The following is an 18,734-nucleotide window of genomic DNA, read 5'->3' as shown; positions in this document are numbered from 1 at the left end:
AAAGCCATTTTCATTAAAGATTCACACAATGCCATAAAACACGCTTGGCTTAAAACAATTTCATACACAAGAAAGCATGCTCATACACAGTGACAATAAATAGTCAAATAGAATAAGTTATTTGGTTACCTCAACCCTTCTATCAGGAGAAAGGTTACCCGTGGATTTCAACCACCACTATAGCTCCTCACAAGCTTCCTTTCTTAACTCAAATGTGTGATATGTCAATCTACACACAATTGGCACAATCAGTCATTTAGTCTAAATTGACCAAAACTATTTAATTACTACCTATGGCTACATTTAGCTGTCTATTTTTTTCCATTTATCCATTTTAGGTTCATTATTACTCGATTACCACTTTACATCACCTCAATTAATTTCATTTCATCAAACATGATTTTTACCCTAATTTCCTCTTAATTTAGGCCAAACAGAGCCTACGGGTTCAAAGCTCTATCGTTTAGCTCTAAATTAGTCGCAAAGCTCTAATTTAACTCCTAAGAACCTTTTTATTACTATTGGGCAAGAAATAAACCCTCAAAATTTCACCAATTCAATTTACCTATAACTCATATTTAGAGAAATTTGAGTAGAAATAAGGGTTATATGTAACTTACCTGATAAGTTACTGATCAAAAGTGCCTTCTACGACTCTAAATTTTCTTGCCCTAGTAGCCAAGCCCTTCTCCTCTTCTCCCTTTCACGTTTTTCTGATTTCTCTCTCTAAAATTGACCCTAATTTCACGAATTAAGGGGTCATTTTTTGGTCAATGTGCTGAGGCGCATGCAACACTAGTCGTAGCGCATGGCACAGTGAGAAGAATTCTCACCACGCGCACTTGCTTTGACTCAAAATGCTATCCTTCCACTCGTATTTGTTCATTTATCATCCTAAAGACATAAATCATCAACTAATCATCCAAATCTATAATCCCAGTACCCTGATTAATAGCTAATCACAGGATTAGAAAATTAGGATGTTACATGTCGCATATGCAATTTATGCCGCGGTACACGTGCCAGTTCATGATAGCATTTTGCTATCATAATAGCTTTTCAAGGAGAACTTTTGTTGTGCACCATTTTCACATCCGATATCCGATTGATTTCAATAAGCTAACTAATAGTATAAGTTTCATTATGATCCGACATCGTATGAAAGATGTGAACACCTAGATGCAAAAGTCATATTTTATAACCGATATAGGGCATCCAAGTGCCCAAAACTCAAAATTTATACACCATTAACCAATTTTGAGGCCAAATTCCAAAAACATGACATCAAATCAAAATGTTCAACCTACATTTGTACTAGTATCTCATCCCTCATTTTAAGTTTATCACAAACACACTTCTACATCTTAACACATCATTCTAGCAAAATCAAATTGTATATATATTCCTACTAGGCTACTTATAAACATATTTACATATATACAAATTCACTACACAAATAGTGACAGGGCGATATAGTAGAAGGTTTACTAAACATGGTTTATATTTAAATGCATTTGCAATCCCATTTTTAAAGAGTTTTATATTTAACGTTATACCTCCAAACTATAAAATGATGGTTGAGCCTTTCTACCATGGTAATGTTCATGGATTAGAATCCTTTTACCATGGCAATGTAGATTAATTAGTGGATAATTTAGGAGACTTTGCATATGCCACCACAAAGAATCTCGTGGTTGGCTTCTCCAAAGGGCCCATTTTCCTTTGGAATGGGAATTGTGAGATATAGGCCACCTCCTTTAAGGAGGGTAGTTGAGTTTTGTAGGCACTACACCTTGGCCAAGTATACCCTTGGATTATGGCTTCAACTAGCAATCTCAGTCAGAAGGGATGTATAAGGTCCGGTCAAGTGAAATGCATCACGTTTGTTCATTTGTTGAATTGTTTGTTGATCAAATCATTGTGAATTGGATTGCAAACTAAATTTAGAAAATGGCCTGTGTTTACAAATATTATGAGTTGTGCTTTATGGAGTTGCTATGTAAACATAGGAATATTTTCTATCTAGTTTTACACTAAATTGCTAAGGTATATTTGAATGCCAAATGTTACTGAAACTCTTGAGTTTCATTATGTTGCTTTACCATATTCAAGTGAGGACCAAGCTAGGTGTCAAAGAGAGGCACAACAAAATTGAGTTCGAGGACTCAACCTGTTGTTGTGGCACTATGGCCACTTTGCTTTCTATGTCATGACTTAGGACATGTTTTTATTTTAGTCTAACCATGATGAGTGTGTTTTAGACATCATTGATTTTTGGATTATGTAAAAGGGGTTGAGCCTGTACTTTGGATATTTCTTTAAAATTGAGATTAATATGATTAATTACCCATTTGAGCTTTTGTTGGATATTTTCATGGGCTTCGTTTGCACTTGGCCAAATTTTTCTAGGAAAAATGACAATAAAATCCATTTAAAATATATAAATGATAATTTGGTCTATCAAAATGTCATAATTTTTCTGAAGTCTCTAGAGAATTTTCTGTCATTAATGAATTTATATAAAGTACGAAATTACTCCTATTGAAAATAAATAATTCACAAGTTTTGTTTAAATATTCACAACTTTCCTTCTTATTTTCGCAACAATGCAACAGCAAATAATGAATTTAACATGCGAAGTTGTGATTTGTCGTTGTATTGTTGTGAATATAAGAAAGAAAGCTGTGAATATTTAAACAAAACTTGTGAATCATTTATTTTTAATAAGAGTAATTTAGTAATTTACATAAATTCATTAATAACAAAAAAAATCTCTAAATACTTTAAAGGAGTTATGACATTTCAAGAGACTAAATTATTATTAATATATTTTAAAAAAATTTTATTATATTTTTTTCATTTTTCTATTGTTGGGATCCCATTGTCAAGTTATGTTGGGATCTCATTGTTTATGGACCATCCTTTGTGGAGATTGCTGAGACCAAAGAGTTGATCTTTGGTGATCGACACATTGAGATTCTTCACAGTACTCGAGAAGCATTGCGTTGCGCCGATGTTCTTGCTAAGGAAGCACATGCTGGCCCCTTCGAAGCGGTCATGCTGTCCACCATGCCTACTACTTCCAAGTCACTACTGTATCCAAGAATATTAAGTTTTAGAAGTACATATATTTCTGTACTAATTGGAAAACTTGTTATAACCTAAATGACATTTTTAGATATTTTTTAACATAGATTAACATTACTGGCAGTCTCTATGATGGGTAAAGTATAATGGAATAGGGGTAAGGTATATGTGATGTAAAGAATAATTTGGTGGCCATAAAATTGTCCTTATATTTTTATATTTAAAAAAATAAAAATAACTAAGTATATTGAGTAAAAATGATAAATGTGTGATAAAAATTAAAAATTTTGGAATGTAAAAAAAAATAACAAATTTCCATGATACAAGAAAAAAGAAATACGTTTTCATTACAAAGCATAATCTTACAAAATTAGATGATATTTACAGTCAAATTACATGATCATCAAAGTTCCATCAAAAAGAACACCTTCAGATAAGCTTCGGGCATAAGAGACTCTGGAACCATGGAATATAGATTGCTTGCTGTTGTAGACAACTATATGCAAAAATATTCAGTAGCGTGTACAGAGGTTAGAGCCTATACAGACACACACACACACACACACACACATATCCACCATATGCCACAAGTGGTGCATGAACATGGCAGAGCCACAGGCCATGAAAGGGAACGCAACTGAACTCTGCTGCTGCCTGCTGGTGCCAACACGAGTTATTTGAATGCCATTTCAGCCTGGCTGGCTGTCCTTTCCACCGCCAGCCACCATTCCTCATCTTCGTCATCAATTATCTGTTTTGAAAACCCATTTGATGGAATCAAATCAATCAATGAACATCACCAGTTCATGTAAACTCTTAATACATGTGTGTGTGCGCGTGTGTAACAATCAAGAGCAAATCATAACTTCACATGTTAAATTCTTTATTTGCTGTTGCATTGTTGCGAATATAAAGGAGTTATTTGTTGAGAGATCAAATTATACCTCAAGTGGAAAAGTTTAGATATTTGGGAGCCATTATTCAAAATGATGGCGAAATCAATGGAGATATTTCATATAGAATTCAAGTTGGGTGGTTTAATTGAAGAAAAGCTAAAGGAGTTATTTGCGACCGTAAGGTGCCTAATAAACTTAAAGAAAAGTTTTATTGCACTGCTATCAGACCGGCAATGTTATATAATAGTGAATGCTGAGCTCTAACGGGACAGCAAGAGCATAAAGTTAGAGTAGCAGAGATGAGAATGTTACGATGGATGTGCGGACATACACGTAAAGATAAAATTCGAAATGAACACGTACGCGAAAAAGTGAGGGTGGCACCTATTGAGGAAAAAATTGTAGAAAATCGGTTGAGATGGTTTGGGCATGTACAAAGAAGACCAAGGGAGGCACCGGTGAGAAGAGTGGAACATATAACTTTGAGTCCGATTAAGAGAGGTAGAGGAAGGCCTAAGAGAACACTTTTGGAAGTTATTGAACGCGATCTGTTAATTAATAATATTCTTAAAAGCTTGATAAATGATAGAGCACAATGGCGTCTTGCAATCCATATAGCCGACCCCACCTAGTGGAGTAAAGGCTTGTTGTTGTTGTTGTTGTTGTATTGTTGCGAATATAAGAAGAAAAGTTGTAAATATTTAAACAAAACTTGTAAATAATTTATTTTGAATAAGGACAATTTGTTAAATTCCTTTGTGCATGCATATTATTTTCTATACAATATATTATTAGACATTTTTAAAAGTTGAAGAGAAAATGAAATTGAATAAAAGGTGGGAAACAAGTAATCGATCAATAGACTAACCGTAGTTCTGAGTTCTGTCTTCTTTTGCTTATTCTCAACTTCCCCAACAGCTTTTAATGCTTCTAGCCACCAAGAACCACTGGGACTGTCTGCAATATTATCATTGTAGGATGGGAATTTCCGTGCCTGATCATCATTAATAACTGGATGTCTCTTGTCATTATCTACCGGCTGCTCATTATCAACCATCCCAAATGAATTAAATTCAATTGAAGAACCATAGATTACTTCAGCTGGAAGGGGTCGCAAGGGAGATCGATAACCTGGTCCCATCAAATCAGCTTGTTAAACGGGAGAGGACGAACTTAAGTCAATGTTAGAGAAACTAACTTGGTCACTGAATTGTTAAGCATATTTAGATTTAGTCCCCACAACTTAGTGAATTACATGTTAGCCTTTTAAAACAAAAAGTCTTTTCAAGAATTGTGTTCATCTCAACTTGACAAGACGATTTATACTCCTTCCATTCCGCATCTAACTTTATAGACTTCGGTTTTGTTTCAAAACTATTGTTCCTAGTCAGCTTGTTTATTTTTAAAGATACTTAACATTATTCTTTCCTAGTCATCTTCTTCATTTCTCCCTCCCTATTTCTGGTTTTTCTCTACTCTCTCCCTCTGTTCAGATCTATGCCTTGGTGTGTGTGCGTGTGTTGCATCACACCCTCATTTAGAAATTACATTTCTGTCTTATCAACTCTTATTTTCATCTATCACCTTTTTTTATATGAATCTTCAACAACAATAGATATGGAACGCAGTTAATGTTATTTTCAGATGCTAGCTCAGTGCATTTATTAATGTTCAAAGAATAAAGTTAAATAGACCTAATAACTCAAGGATCAAATCATTATATTTTATGCTAACCTCTGCAGTCCGGATCATGACATTTCTGATAATACGCTGCCCTTCTCAAATCAATAGCATACATCACTGGCCATCCAAACATCCCATTAGTAAGTTGCGAAATTCTGACATAACAATCAAATGAAAAACAAGATTTTCATACACCATGAGAACAGAAACTAAAGAATTATTGAACTTTTCGAACATTCGCAATTTATGACTTCTGAAGATGAAAAGCCTGGACTCACAAATAAGAAAAACAAGAACGTTTATGCAAATGATATTCCTGATGGTTAAAAGCTTACCATGATTGCTTTTATGCTCCCTCCCAATTCGTTCACAGTACCGATTCCTTGACATGCTATATACTATCAGTCCAAATTCTGAGAACCAATACCAAGCTCGAATTTTTCCTAAAATTGCAGGAAGGCATCAACAAGTTGAGCAAGATTATATTCCCAGTATATAACTTGACAAATAGGCTAAAGCATGATGGAAACTTGGATAATATTGATTATATAAGGAAGAATTACAGCTCTTCAATTGAAATGTATATATATATCAAAATAACTGTTCCCTATCTTTGATGAGAAACACGAGAACACAGGAAAATAAAGGGAAAAGACAAGACATGAAAGCTAGGGCTAAATGAGAAATCCCGTGACTTTCTAGAGCTCAGGGCCTCTCACAACAACACTAAACCTTGCCTAAAGCATTCTGTCGCAGCAGAGCCCCCTACACACCCTGCTCCACTTACCCTCTCACTTCAAGAAAACAGAGAATAGTTGCTTTGATCCGATTCTGCTTTCTATACCAGAACCACCATGAGTAAGGAACACTTTAGAAGTCCCTTCGGCTTTTCTTCTCTCATAAACCTTTCCTCACCTCCCCCCGCAGGCTTTGTAGAAGCCCTCTTTGTATATATCAGCTGATGTCAGCATGAGGCTCAACAAAGCATGAAGCCGAAAGCTGAGTAGGATATAATTTCCATTGATATTTGGAGACCCTAAATTATAATTATTGCGCGGAAAAACTACAAAATGATCTGCCTAATTCCACCACCATAGATACAATTTCAGAAAGTGGCTTAGTAAGTTGTCTTTGGAAGATAAAAATCAAGAGTCAGGTGATCAACCGGCGTATGAATTGAGCGGTTGAAATTGTAAACATAGGAAATATTAATTTGCATTCAGAAGAATAGAACAGACTAAAAACTTGAAGCTAGACCAACAAACAAGAAGTCACAAAGCTGCTACCAAATATCAATTGAAACTATTTCTTCTCTACAAATTCTTTTTCCAAGATAGTTCTTGCTTCAGATCTGAAGCTGTATTGCCCTCAAGCAAGGAGCAAGATTAAAAGTAGCAAGCATAGTTGAAACAAAATCAAACTGGCAATTTGTCCACTAATTAAATCAAACTTTAGAAGTATGTATTACCTGATATATTCCCAACAGAGGCAATGGACTCTACAAATTTGTCTAGAAACGGGAATGGTGATTTTCCCACAAAGTATGCGGTTGGAGCATCGCTTTCACGACTATTCAATGTGAATTCCAGAGGATATTTGTGACAGTTTTCATGATTATAATTCACCTGTGAAAATAAAGTTCCCATTGTTTATTGACCAAAAACAGAAAAAGTTCACATGGTTTAATTGAAAAAAAAAAAAAAAGATTTGATACACAAGAAAGCCACCACTATGTCCAGTTATGCGTGATCAAAGTGTTAAAAAGATTTAGTAGTTAACGGAGCAGTACTAGGTACCAGAGAACAGCCCCTTGTGAAGAAAACCTTATGACAGGCTTAGGCCTTGGTATATGCACCAACTTTCACCATATCTTATACTGAATATTGATCAAAAAGTGAAAGATATAAAGACCATTAAATTGTTTGAGTAACGAAATGTCTGAAAAGAGAGAGAGAACAAAAGTAATGCAATCAAAAATCAACAATTTTAAAGCCCAAAACTACCTCTGTATCATATTGTAGTGTCTTCACACAATTTGATTCTGTTTTCCAGAGTAAATACTTTTTGCAATCAGCATCTATATTGCAAATCAATGATGCCATGAACATGTCTTCTTCACCCTGACATTGAAAGACAGATAATCTGATTCATAACTGACTATGAAGGAAACAATTATTTCACCAAAACAACAAATATAGCAAACACTATAATTTGCTCAGGATGATGCATATTTTAGCAACTTTCACTGCACTGGATTTGAACATGCAACTCTGGTGTTCAGAACATCTTAGGAGATGACCTGGTACCAACACATGCTATTATTCATTCCACATTACAATGATGTAATTTTGAAAACTTGCATAGTGTAAACAAGCACAGAACAGACTAATTCTTGTTGAATAATATGTGATCATGCAACGTATGTTGTTATCTGATCCAAACATTCTGATTATTCCCTGATAGAACCAATCCAAGCAAGAAGAATTGATAATGGAAAAATACTGTGATTCTCTATTGCCAAAGGAAAAATATAGAGAATACACCCACTAATATCAGCTTACTTCCTAATGAAACAGTAACCAAAACACAAATATCACCCACACACTACCTGGTTTTCGAGAGACCAGGACCTCTCCACTCTCAAAATAAATCCTCCCTACCTATTCCTCCTGCCCTCACCCTCATATACGCACTACCACTACTCTGACACTGTCAGGACAACCGTTACCCTTTACTGTGACCATTTTGCCCTTACTCCACTCACTGGTTGTCTTGGGCTTTACTTCCTTTGGACTTTCTTTTATACACCGGACCCCATCTCCAAGCTTTAGGCCCATCATTTCCCAAGTAAATTGAAAGCGAAAAAGTTAGCAAAATTGGAGACAGAATTATTTCCTTAAAAATGATAATTGGACGTGAGACTGTTAATATTGTTAGCGTTTATGCGCCGCAAGTCGGGACAGAAGCCAGTCTTAAGGAATTATTTTGGGAGGATATGGAGGGGTTGATTCGACATATACCACAGAGTGAAAAGATTTTTATTGGAGGAGACTTTAATGGGCATGTTGGGAGGGAAGCTGGTCAGTATGCGAGGGTGCATGATGGTTTTGGTTTTGGAAAGCTAAACAATGAAGGACAAACTCTTCTTGATTTCTCATTGGCGTATGATTTTAAGATTGCCAACACTTGTTTCAAGAAGAGAGATGAGCATCTCATCACTTATAAAAGTAGAGCCTCAAGGTCACAGATTGATTTTCTTTTGGTTAGGAACATAGATAGAAGACTTTGTAAAAATTGTAAGGTGATCCTCGGAGATGCTGTAACGACACAACATAGGGTCCTAGTCCTTGATGTGTGTATTATGAGTAAAATCCAAAAACGTCGACAAGTAGTAACACCAAGGATTAGGTGGTGGCAATTAAAAGGTGAGAAGCAAGATATTTTCAAGCGAAATCTTTTGGATAAAGGAATTTGGGAATCTCAGGGAAGTGCTAACATCATATGGGAGGATATGGCTAAAAAGATACGGGAGGTTGCAAAAGTAGTTTTGGGAGAATCGAAAGGTTCTGGTCTGAGAGATCAGGAGTCTTGGTGGTGGAATAATAGTGTACAGGACAAAATCAAGTATAAGAAGAATTGTTTTAAAGCCATACATTTGTGTAACAATGAGGAAAATTGGGAGAGGTACCGTATGGCTAAGAAGGAAACTAAGAGAGCTGTGGGTGAAGCTCGTTCTAAAGCTTTTGAAGAATTTTATAAGAACCTTGAGACGAAGGAAGGAGAGCAAAATATTTTTAAAATTGCCAAGAGTAGGGAAAGAAAATCAACAGATCTAGAACAGGTAAGGTGTATTAAGGATGAAGAGGGAAGAATTTTAGTTACAGATGATGAAATTAAAAATAAATGGGAAACTTACTTTTCTAAACTTTTCAATGATAGAGAGGATTCATCTAATAACTTGGAGGATTTAGTAACTGGTGAAGGAGAACAAAATTTGTCATTTTATCGAATAATACGTGATAAGGAGGTGAAGGAAGCTCTTAAGAAAATGGCAAATGGTAGAGCCAACGGACCTGATTGTATATCTATTGAAGCGTGGAAATATTTAGGTGAAGAAGGGGTGAGATGGTTAACTAAGTTATTTAATGTGATTTTACGGTCCAAGAAAATGCCTGATGAGTGGAGGAAAAGTACATTAATTCCTATTTATAAAAATAAAGGAGATATTCAGAATTGTACTAACTATAGAGGGATTAAACTCATGAGCCACACAATGAAATTATGGGAGAAAGTAATTGAGCACAGGATGAGATTGGAGACAAGTATTTTTGAGAATCAATTTAGTTTTATGCCAGGTAGATCAACTACAGAAGCGATTTATCTACTAAGGGAATTAATGGAAAAGTATCGTTGTAAAGATAAAGATCTACATATGGTTTTTATTTATTTGGAAAAAGCTTATAACTGTATACCAAGAGAAGTGCTTTGGAAAGCGTTGGAAAAAAAGGAAGTACGGATTGCTTATATTAAAGCCATACAAGATATGAATGAGGGGGTAAAAACTAGTATAAGAACGCCTAGTGGTCAAACAAAGGATTTTCCTATAAAGATTGGACTACATCAGGGATCATCTCTGAGTCCTTATTTGTTCAACTTGATTTTAAATGTTTTGACGGAACATATTCAAGAGAAAATCCCGAAATGTATGCTTTTCGCGAATGATATAGTTCTTATAGCAGAGACAAAAGAAGAGGTTAATTGCAAACTTGAGTTATGGAGGAGGACATTAGAGTCGAAAGGTTTTCGTCTGAGTAGAAGTAAGACGGAATATTTATATTGTAAATTTGGTAAAGGAATATTCGACAATAATTTGGAAGTGAAATTAGGAGATCAAATTATACCTTAAGTGGAAAAGTTTAGATATTTGGGAGCCATTATTCAAAATGATGGCGAAATCAGCGGAGATATTTCACATAAAATTCAAGCTGGGTGGTTTAATTGGAGAAAAGCTAAAGGAGTTATTTGCGACCGTAAGGTGCCTAATAAACTTAAAGAAAAGTTTTATCGCACTGCTATCAGACCGGCAATGTTATATAGTAGTGAATGCTGGGCTCTAACGGGACAGCAAGAGCATAAAGTTGGAGTAACAGAGATGAGAATGTTACGATGGATGTGCGGACATACACGTAAAGATAAAATTCGAAATGAACACATACGCGAAAAAGTGAGGGTGGCACCTATTGAGGAAAAAATGGTAGAAAATCGGTTGAGATGGTTTGGGCATGTACAAAGAAGACCAAGGGAGGCACCAATGAGAAGAGTGGAACATATAACTTTGAGTCCGATTAAGAGAGGTAGAGGAAGGCCTAAGAGAACACTCTTGGAAGTTATTGAACACGATCTGTTAATTAATAATATTCCTAAAAGCTTGATAAATGATAGAGCAAAATGGCGTCTTGCAATCCATGTAGCCGACCCCACCTAGTGGGATAAAGGCTTGTTGTTGTTGTTGTTGTTGTATTGAAAGCGAAAAAGTCATGAGTAGAACTCAATTTTTCATTATAATTATCTGAGACAAGATGCTCATTAAATAATTTTTTTTACACTAAAACTTTAAAGTGTTAATATTGATAAATCAAGGACCATACCAAGTTCTTACACTTGTATCGCCCAGATGGTACAAGTATTGAACTTTTTCCTGCTTTTGATGATAGAGGTAGACGGAAACAACGATTCCGAGAATATACAGCAGTGTCCACAAAAAGTTGGCTTGAACATTCATCAGAGCTTGAATCCTTCTTCACAAACAATTTTTCAAATCTTCCATCCTTTTCCCTAGCATTTTGAACTCGTGAGCACATCTGATAGTTTGTAAGTCATCATGCAGCGAAAATAGTTAGTACTTTATGTAAGAAAGATGAACATAGATGCCATGTCATAACTCAAACCCTCCTTTTTTTTTGGTCAAATTCAAACCCTACTTTTAAAACATATAAAAGGAAAAAACAGCACATTGATCATCGAAGAACTTGAATTATTTACAAAATAACTCTAAAATACAAAGGTATCTCAAGTCACAAAAAAACAACCTCATCAAATATCATATATAAATATGCTTAGACAGTCAGACTTACTTCAAAAACAAATGCTCCTGCATGAGAGTTATCCTTAAAAGCAGATTTTGGTATGCGAATAATTAAATGTCGAGAGAACTTTTCTGCAGGTAAGATTAATTTAAGATAATAAGCATTCAAATTGTAATTCTGAAACACAAGACTTGGTGCCACAGCAGTTCTTTACAGGTGTGAACATTATAAAACAAAATTTGGGGCAAAACCTAAGGTCTAATGTGAAGTGATGGTCAAAATGATGAAAAGAACCTTGCTAAAGCAGTTAATACCTACTAGAGTGACACAAAAAAGGTTTTAATCATTCTGGAAACAAATATAACATACCAATAAGAACATTACATGTGTCTTAGATCAAGAGCCTAGACTCAAGTGACACTAAGAGGAGACTCAATGAAGCAAAATTTGATTCCTACTCCATCCATTTCCCCATTTCCAACTACTGGCCTTGTGCCTCCCTCCTTCATAACCAAAAATGGAATATTATATGTTTCTTACATCATTATACATTAAAAGAGCTGCAGATTATTCATTGTTCTTCCTTTCATAATTACTACATTAAGCATAAAAGGGGGAATGTGTAACATCCTAATTTCCTAATCCTATGATTAGTTGTTAATCAAAAGTAAATTGGTAATGATGAAGTGATTAAGGTTTTGAGTGATAATGTGATGATTGGACTTGTTGGGATGTTAAATGGGCAAATACAAGTGAGAGGATTGCGTTTCGGGTTGAAACAAGTGCATGTGGTGAGAATTCTTTTCACTGTGTTAAGGCGCATAGCCAAAAAATAACCCCATAAATCGTGAAATTTAGGTGATAGCGCAAGAAATTTTGGAGTCGTGGAAGGCACTTCTAATCAGTAACTTGTCAGTTAAACTATATATAACCCTTACCTTCCATTCTACTCAAATTTCTCTAAATATGAGTCATAGAGAAATTGAATTAATGAAATTTAAGGGGTTTGATTCTTGTCCAATAGTAATAAAAAAGTTCTCGAGAGTTAAATTAGAGCTTTACGATTGATTTAAAGATGAACAATAGAACTTTGAACCCGTAAACTCAATTTGGCCCCAATTCGTTGAAATTTTAGGGTGAAAATCTTGTTTAGCTGAAATGAGACCAATTAAGGTGATGTAAAGTGATAATCGAATAATAATAGACCTAGAATGGATAAATAAAAAAGAATAGACAGCTAAGTGTAGCCATAAATAGTAATTAAATAGTTTTGGTCAATTTGGACCAAATGACTAGTGTGCCAATTGTGTCTAAATTAGCGTATCAAAGGAAGCTTATAACGAGCTATAGTGATAGTTAAAATCCATGGGTAACTTTTTTAGTGACAAAAAAATTGAGATAACTGAATAACTTCCTTTATTTGACTATTTATTATAACTGTGTGTCCGTATGCTATATAGTACATGAAATTAGTTTAAACTAAGCATGTTTTATGACCTGGTGTGTATGTTGCATGAAAATGAGTTTTGGTTAGATAAACAAGTAAAATTGTATAATTTTATATATGTAAGTATACCTGAGTAAAGTGGTGATTGAAAATCAAAGTATAGTTCAGAAAGCATGATCATAAGGGTGAGAGTTCACCCATGTGCAATGCGGTGATAAGGGCACATGGCATATTCTCCTTAACGCCCGACGGGTTGTGGTGTTGGAGAATTGTATCTTCTTAGTGCCTCTCAAGGTGCGGCATTGGAGATTATTTTTTTGGTACCTATTGAGGTATGGTGTTGGACATTTGGACTTCTTAGTATATGTGTGATATGAAGTTGGAATCAATGACACCGCATTGTGTGTATTAGGAAAAACCATAGTCCAACAGTAAAATAGAACACCTTTGGCCGGGTGATTCTACCATTAAAGATGAGCTCAAAGCCAATGAGAGTGTATATTAGTCTACGGCGAGTCTATGGTTTCAAGTTGGAGTGATTTGGAAGTTCAGTTGATAATGATCATGCTTGTGTTAATAAAATGGTGAAAAGCAATGTAAAGGGATAAAATGTGAAATATTGATGTGATTTAAGAGAAACTTATGATGTATGTTATGTTTTAACTATATAATATGCTACACTTTTCCATATTTGGTGATAGTAGTCAGTAGTGAGTTATTCTGTTATTGAGATTTTTATCTCACCCCTGTGATTACATTTTTACAGGACAGAGCAGTGATCAAGGTAAGGAAAAAGAGTCTAGACCAGCATAATGGTGCCGTGGCTATGAAAGCTCTGAGTTTGTGTAATGAACTGAATCTTTAATGCAAATTGTATATATAAGTTGCCATAAGGTTATATGCATATTTTGAGTAGTGAAATAGAGAAAATTGTGGAGATTGTTGTGAATGTGTGAAATCTTAACCTAAATGCGTACATATGTGGTGAAATGAGAATCAAGGGCTAAGGTTTAGTTTTATATGTGTTGTGAATGTTCAAGTAGTGAATATATGGTGGAATTATGGTGAGAAAGGCCAAATGGACCAAATTGTGAAAAAGTTGGGAAATATAAAAATTAGCCATCGAAGGGTCAAATTTGTGTGTGTGTGTGTGTGTGGTTAATTAAATGTGATAGGTCCATTTAGACTTGGTTTAAAGCCTTGTGTGGTCTAATGAGAAAATTGAACAGATTTGTAAAAGACAACTTTTTGCACCCGAGTGTCCATATTTTGATCATACCGTTATATCAGGTCCAAGACTATCTCATTAGTTAGCTTATGAGTTAAACTTCGTGTAGGCGCTTGAATCATTTCGATTGGACGTCATATGTGAAAACGGCACAAGCCGAAAGTTTGTCATTTCTGCTATCAAATGACAAGAGCAAATTCGAACTGACGAGCCGCGGCGTATGACATAGAAGGTTAGGCATGTGGCTCTATGCCACATGCCGCAGCACATGTATTGCACGCCACGACACATGGCCCCTAATCTGATTTGATTTTTTTTTTTTGTAATTTTTGATGCATGCCATTGGTGTTATGAATGCATCACTTACTTCCGCTGTGTAATACTCAAATGTGTTGTGATTTCAATAGTTTTACAAAACAAGTCTTGAGTCCAAGCTTTTCAAACAAAGTACTTGTTTATTGGTTGTTATTGCGTATGTGGTGATTTGGTTAATTTTCTATATCGAGCGGATATAAGAGGTTGCAAAATGAATGTAGAGGTGCAAGCAAAAAAGTTACAGCATAGATAAAACAAAGCAATTGAACTTGAGAAAAATCTATACCATCAGTTGAAGAGTCCAGTTCTACTATCCATTCTGGGTCTCCAGAGATGAAATATTTTTCATTTAAGGCCTCTAGAACCACTAAGATCAAGAGATCCACCATATCATCTCCATTCTTTCCTGGATTGACTCTCTTATTGAACTCCAAATCAAAATAAATATGGCATGGTAAACCCTGAGAGCAGAATATCATTTAGAGTGTATGAGATCCAAAGATGAAAATCTGCCTAGCTGACTCATAATAGTACTGTATCACTTGCTTAGTGAAATCAATGACCATGAAACACACAAGACTATTACCTCTTGAATCACTTCATAATGATGACGCAATTTGGAATCCATATTTTTGTACCTAAATGTACATCAACATTGTGAAAATGCAGGCACAGAACTTCCATTAACAATAGAAGCAATAATAAATTAATCAAATGGCAGTGGAAACTACACGAAGGTAACCTTCTCCAGAACTCTGTATATGTAGACACGAGGAACCTTCTTTGTCCACTAAAATGGTCTTGATAACTGAAGATATGAAGATGGTCTTGTCCTTTGGCAAACTTCATTGCTTCCTCCTGCCTTGGAAATGTAACCCAAACCTCCTCCCTGAACATGCGTAAACCATGAGTAAAGCTCACTACTCACATTATGAAAAACATGGTACAAAAAGAATTCTCACTGAAACAATATAAACAGTAGATTAGCATCCCACACCTTAAATCTGGTTTATTTTTCTCAATGAGATCAAGACGTATCTCATGTAACAAGCGCCAGTAATGAACTGGTTTTTTGGGAGGTACTCCGTGTGGAGTTCCATAAAATACAACTGGAGAGAACTGTTTCCCAAGACCAAAACCATTTGCTTTTGCTATAGCTGATTTAATCTGAAAAGATAATGCAAGGTAAATTAGTTGGAAACAAAAAGCACAATTTAATTGCTCCACTGCATCAAAAGCAATGAAGAGTATAGGCCTTTCTTGAAGCATCAAGTGGTTGGCAGCAATTACAAAACAACATTAGTACAGCACAAAAACAAGGGGGTTGTAACTAAGCAAGTGGTAATTACTTTCTGAATGGAAGACTGTATGTCTTTTGCTTGGCCAGATGGAGAAATGGCAGAAGTTGTGGGACTTTTCCACTCCTTTTCAACTGATTTGGGAGATAGAAGGCTAGAATGTGATGAGATCTTATGTGTTGAACCTCCTTGATCCAATCTGCTTTTAGTTCTCTTTCTTTCCCTCATAGCAGATTCTGTGAAAACAAAAGTTTTTACGTCATTCATGGCAAAAGCATATTAAAGTGGGAAGGGTGAGGCTATTCACCTAACAGAAACTTACATCAAAATAAACAGCTGCGTGTTCTAGTCATTAATTTGATGAACAATTACCCATCTATCACTTGATAAGGAAAAAAAACTTGTTTGCTACACTTTTCTCAATTTGCTGCCACATAAATCACTTTGTTTCCTTATGAATTCTTTGTTTTATTCCATTTCAAAACGAATTAGATTAAATCATGATACTCGATAAAAGATAAGTTAAATGTTCAAAGAGAGGTCAAATTTCATTTAGATGCGTGAAAAATATTGAGAGCGCAAGATGCAAAAAATCAACTGGTCTGGATTGGCACTGTACAGCATAGAGGTAAAATAGGAGTAAGCGAGAATATACAGAAAGGGAGATCAATGAGAACAACAAGAAACACAAGAACAAAATGGAGTTGAAATGTAAGTAGGTACCCCAAAAAAGAACATGTTTTTACTTTTTAGCATAACAAAATTGTGATACGTTAGTTGATAAGTGTAGTCGCTCTTTAGAACGAAGAAACCAAATTAGCTAGATTAAAACAAAAATTCAAAAGCAATTTACACAATAAAATAAAAGGACAAAGGAACGAAGATTTGATTTCAAATATTAAGGACCTAATCCTACATAATCAACGATTTGTGCGAAGTGGCTAGAAGCTATAAGTTTTAGAAAGAAGTGAAAGCTTACGAGGAGGGGATAAACCGCACTTGAAGCACGCGAACAAACGATCAACATCGTCCATAGCGCTTGAAGACATTTCTCCTTTTCCCTGCAATGCTATGTCTGCTTCCCTTGGAACAGAATGAGTATCATTTTTATATTCTTCAATCTGTGGCATGGGCGGGAATTTAAATTTTTCAGGAAAGCTAAAATACGACGGTGTCGGTCCTGACACAATTTAATATATTTAAATTTTTAAATTATTAGTCTAGTCTATTTTAATGAGAGAATAAAAAAATACACTCTCAAATTATAAGACACTTTTAAAGAAGTTTTTCCGTCTCAAAATATAAGACACTTGGATATATTAATATTTCATTAAATGCATTAATTTCAATATTACTCTTTCTTTTTTATAATTAATTTTTATTTTTTCTCTTTTTAATATATTAAATTATGAGTATTTTTATAAGTTTATATTTTTTTAAAAAAATAAAGTTATTAAGTATATTTAATAAGATTTATTAATATATAAATTTTTTTTAAAATTTCTTATAATTTAAACGGAGAGAGTATTATTGAAATATGAGAATGCTACATAAAGACCATGAAAATGTTATAATAGCCCATGTAGTTCACTGAATCAAAGAAAAAATAATTTATAAAATAAAACCGCAAGCTTATATCTAGGATGCCACGTGTTCTCATATATATATATATATATATATTTTGTTTCATCCAAAAATAACTAACCTTTTAAATTTAAAATGGACCCATAAAAGTTCTTTATTTTTATATGCAAAATTTGAAATTTAATATATTTTCAAACTTTTTTAATATTGTTTCCACATTTTTAGATTTCACAATCATCCATGGTCATGATAACTTCCCATTATATATATATATATATATATATTTCGCAATAGGTTTTGTACTTTTTAAATGAACATACTTAAATGGAATTAATTCAAATTTAAAAACGAAATTAATGTATTTAAATCAATTTTATTTTCATAATAAAAATCTGACATAAGTTTCTAAAGTTTTATTTATTTTACAAAATATGTAAATTTAAATTATAATTTTAAATATAATTTTTAAAATTACATTTACTTTACAAAATGCATAAATTTAAATAAAAAATTTAAAGCAACCACCCACAAGATGGAAAATGGTCGTGGGTCTTGGAATTATCTTCCATCTAATATAATTTTTCAATAACATATATACAATATAATCAAATCATAAATTATATTCAATTAATATTTTATTAAAAAAAGATATAATGGTTAACAAATTCATCAGTATAATAACTATTTTAATATTGAATTTAGCTCATTTAAATAAAATTTAAACTATAGTTATGTGATCTAAATCCCTAATAATTTTTACTTTAATTATTAAATAATAATAATATATTTTTAAAATTAGTCATGTAAAGTTTAAATGTTTAAATCTTTGATTGTTACAAAATTTAAAATTTAAAACTTATGTGTCAAATGCTACTACTCACCGTATGCCATATTAATATTTAAATAGATATTTTTTTAACCATCCAAATGCCATATGAATTTCTTTTTTTGACTCAGCCAGAATCAAGTAAGCTTTGTATTAGAAAATTGAAATAAAAAGAAAGTGCAATATTGATTCGTTTCTCCAGGAAGCTTCTAATCATTCTTATGGTATTATGAGAGGATTTTTTTTGTTGGCTCATCAAAGCCGTTTTAGCTTGAAAATTTTTT

General features: G+C 34.0%; 2 protein-coding genes across 4 annotated transcripts in view; both read right to left on the bottom strand.

Moving 5' to 3' along the window:
• LOC129313008 (uncharacterized) overlaps positions 1 to 10,025 on the bottom strand; it is a 91,136-nt gene extending 81,111 nt beyond the window's left edge. The window contains exon 1 of the mRNA XM_054955829.1: positions 9,583 to 10,025. The gene's annotated coding sequence lies outside the window, so the exon portion shown is untranslated. The remainder of the gene's footprint in view (positions 1 to 9,582) is intronic.
• Positions 3,406 to 17,096, bottom strand: LOC129312981 (uncharacterized). Of its 3 annotated transcripts, XM_054955790.1 has the most exons (14): positions 17,020 to 17,096; positions 16,092 to 16,276; positions 15,740 to 15,909; positions 15,485 to 15,631; positions 15,329 to 15,380; positions 15,029 to 15,203; positions 11,801 to 11,883; positions 11,315 to 11,527; positions 7,670 to 7,786; positions 7,135 to 7,291; positions 6,002 to 6,109; positions 5,718 to 5,783; positions 4,852 to 5,114; positions 3,406 to 3,838 (listed from the first exon to the last, which is right to left on the bottom strand). In XM_054955790.1, the coding sequence occupies exons 1-14, from the start codon at positions 17,087 to 17,089 to the stop codon at positions 3,761 to 3,763; spliced, it is 1,884 nt and encodes a 627-aa protein (XP_054811765.1). In that variant the 5' UTR covers positions 17,090 to 17,096; the 3' UTR covers positions 3,406 to 3,760. The 3 variants fall into 3 exon arrangements, 2 of the variants coding, with proteins under 2 accessions (XP_054811765.1, XP_054811773.1); XM_054955798.1 differs by lacking the exon at positions 11,315 to 11,527; XR_008593810.1 differs by lacking the exon at positions 3,406 to 3,838 and having other exon boundaries at positions 5,032 to 5,114; positions 5,718 to 5,821.
• Positions 17,097 to 18,734: the final 1,638 nt, after the last annotated feature.

The sequence above is a fragment of the Prosopis cineraria genome, unplaced genomic scaffold, assembly GCF_029017545.1.
Source record: "Prosopis cineraria cultivar Desert tree isolate PC_DT_omini unplaced genomic scaffold, ASM2901754v1 PC1, whole genome shotgun sequence".
NCBI classification, from domain to species: Eukaryota; Viridiplantae; Streptophyta; class Magnoliopsida; order Fabales; family Fabaceae; genus Prosopis; species Prosopis cineraria.
Note: the sequence above shows the minus strand (reverse complement) of the source record. Positions and strands in the feature narration are given on the sequence as shown.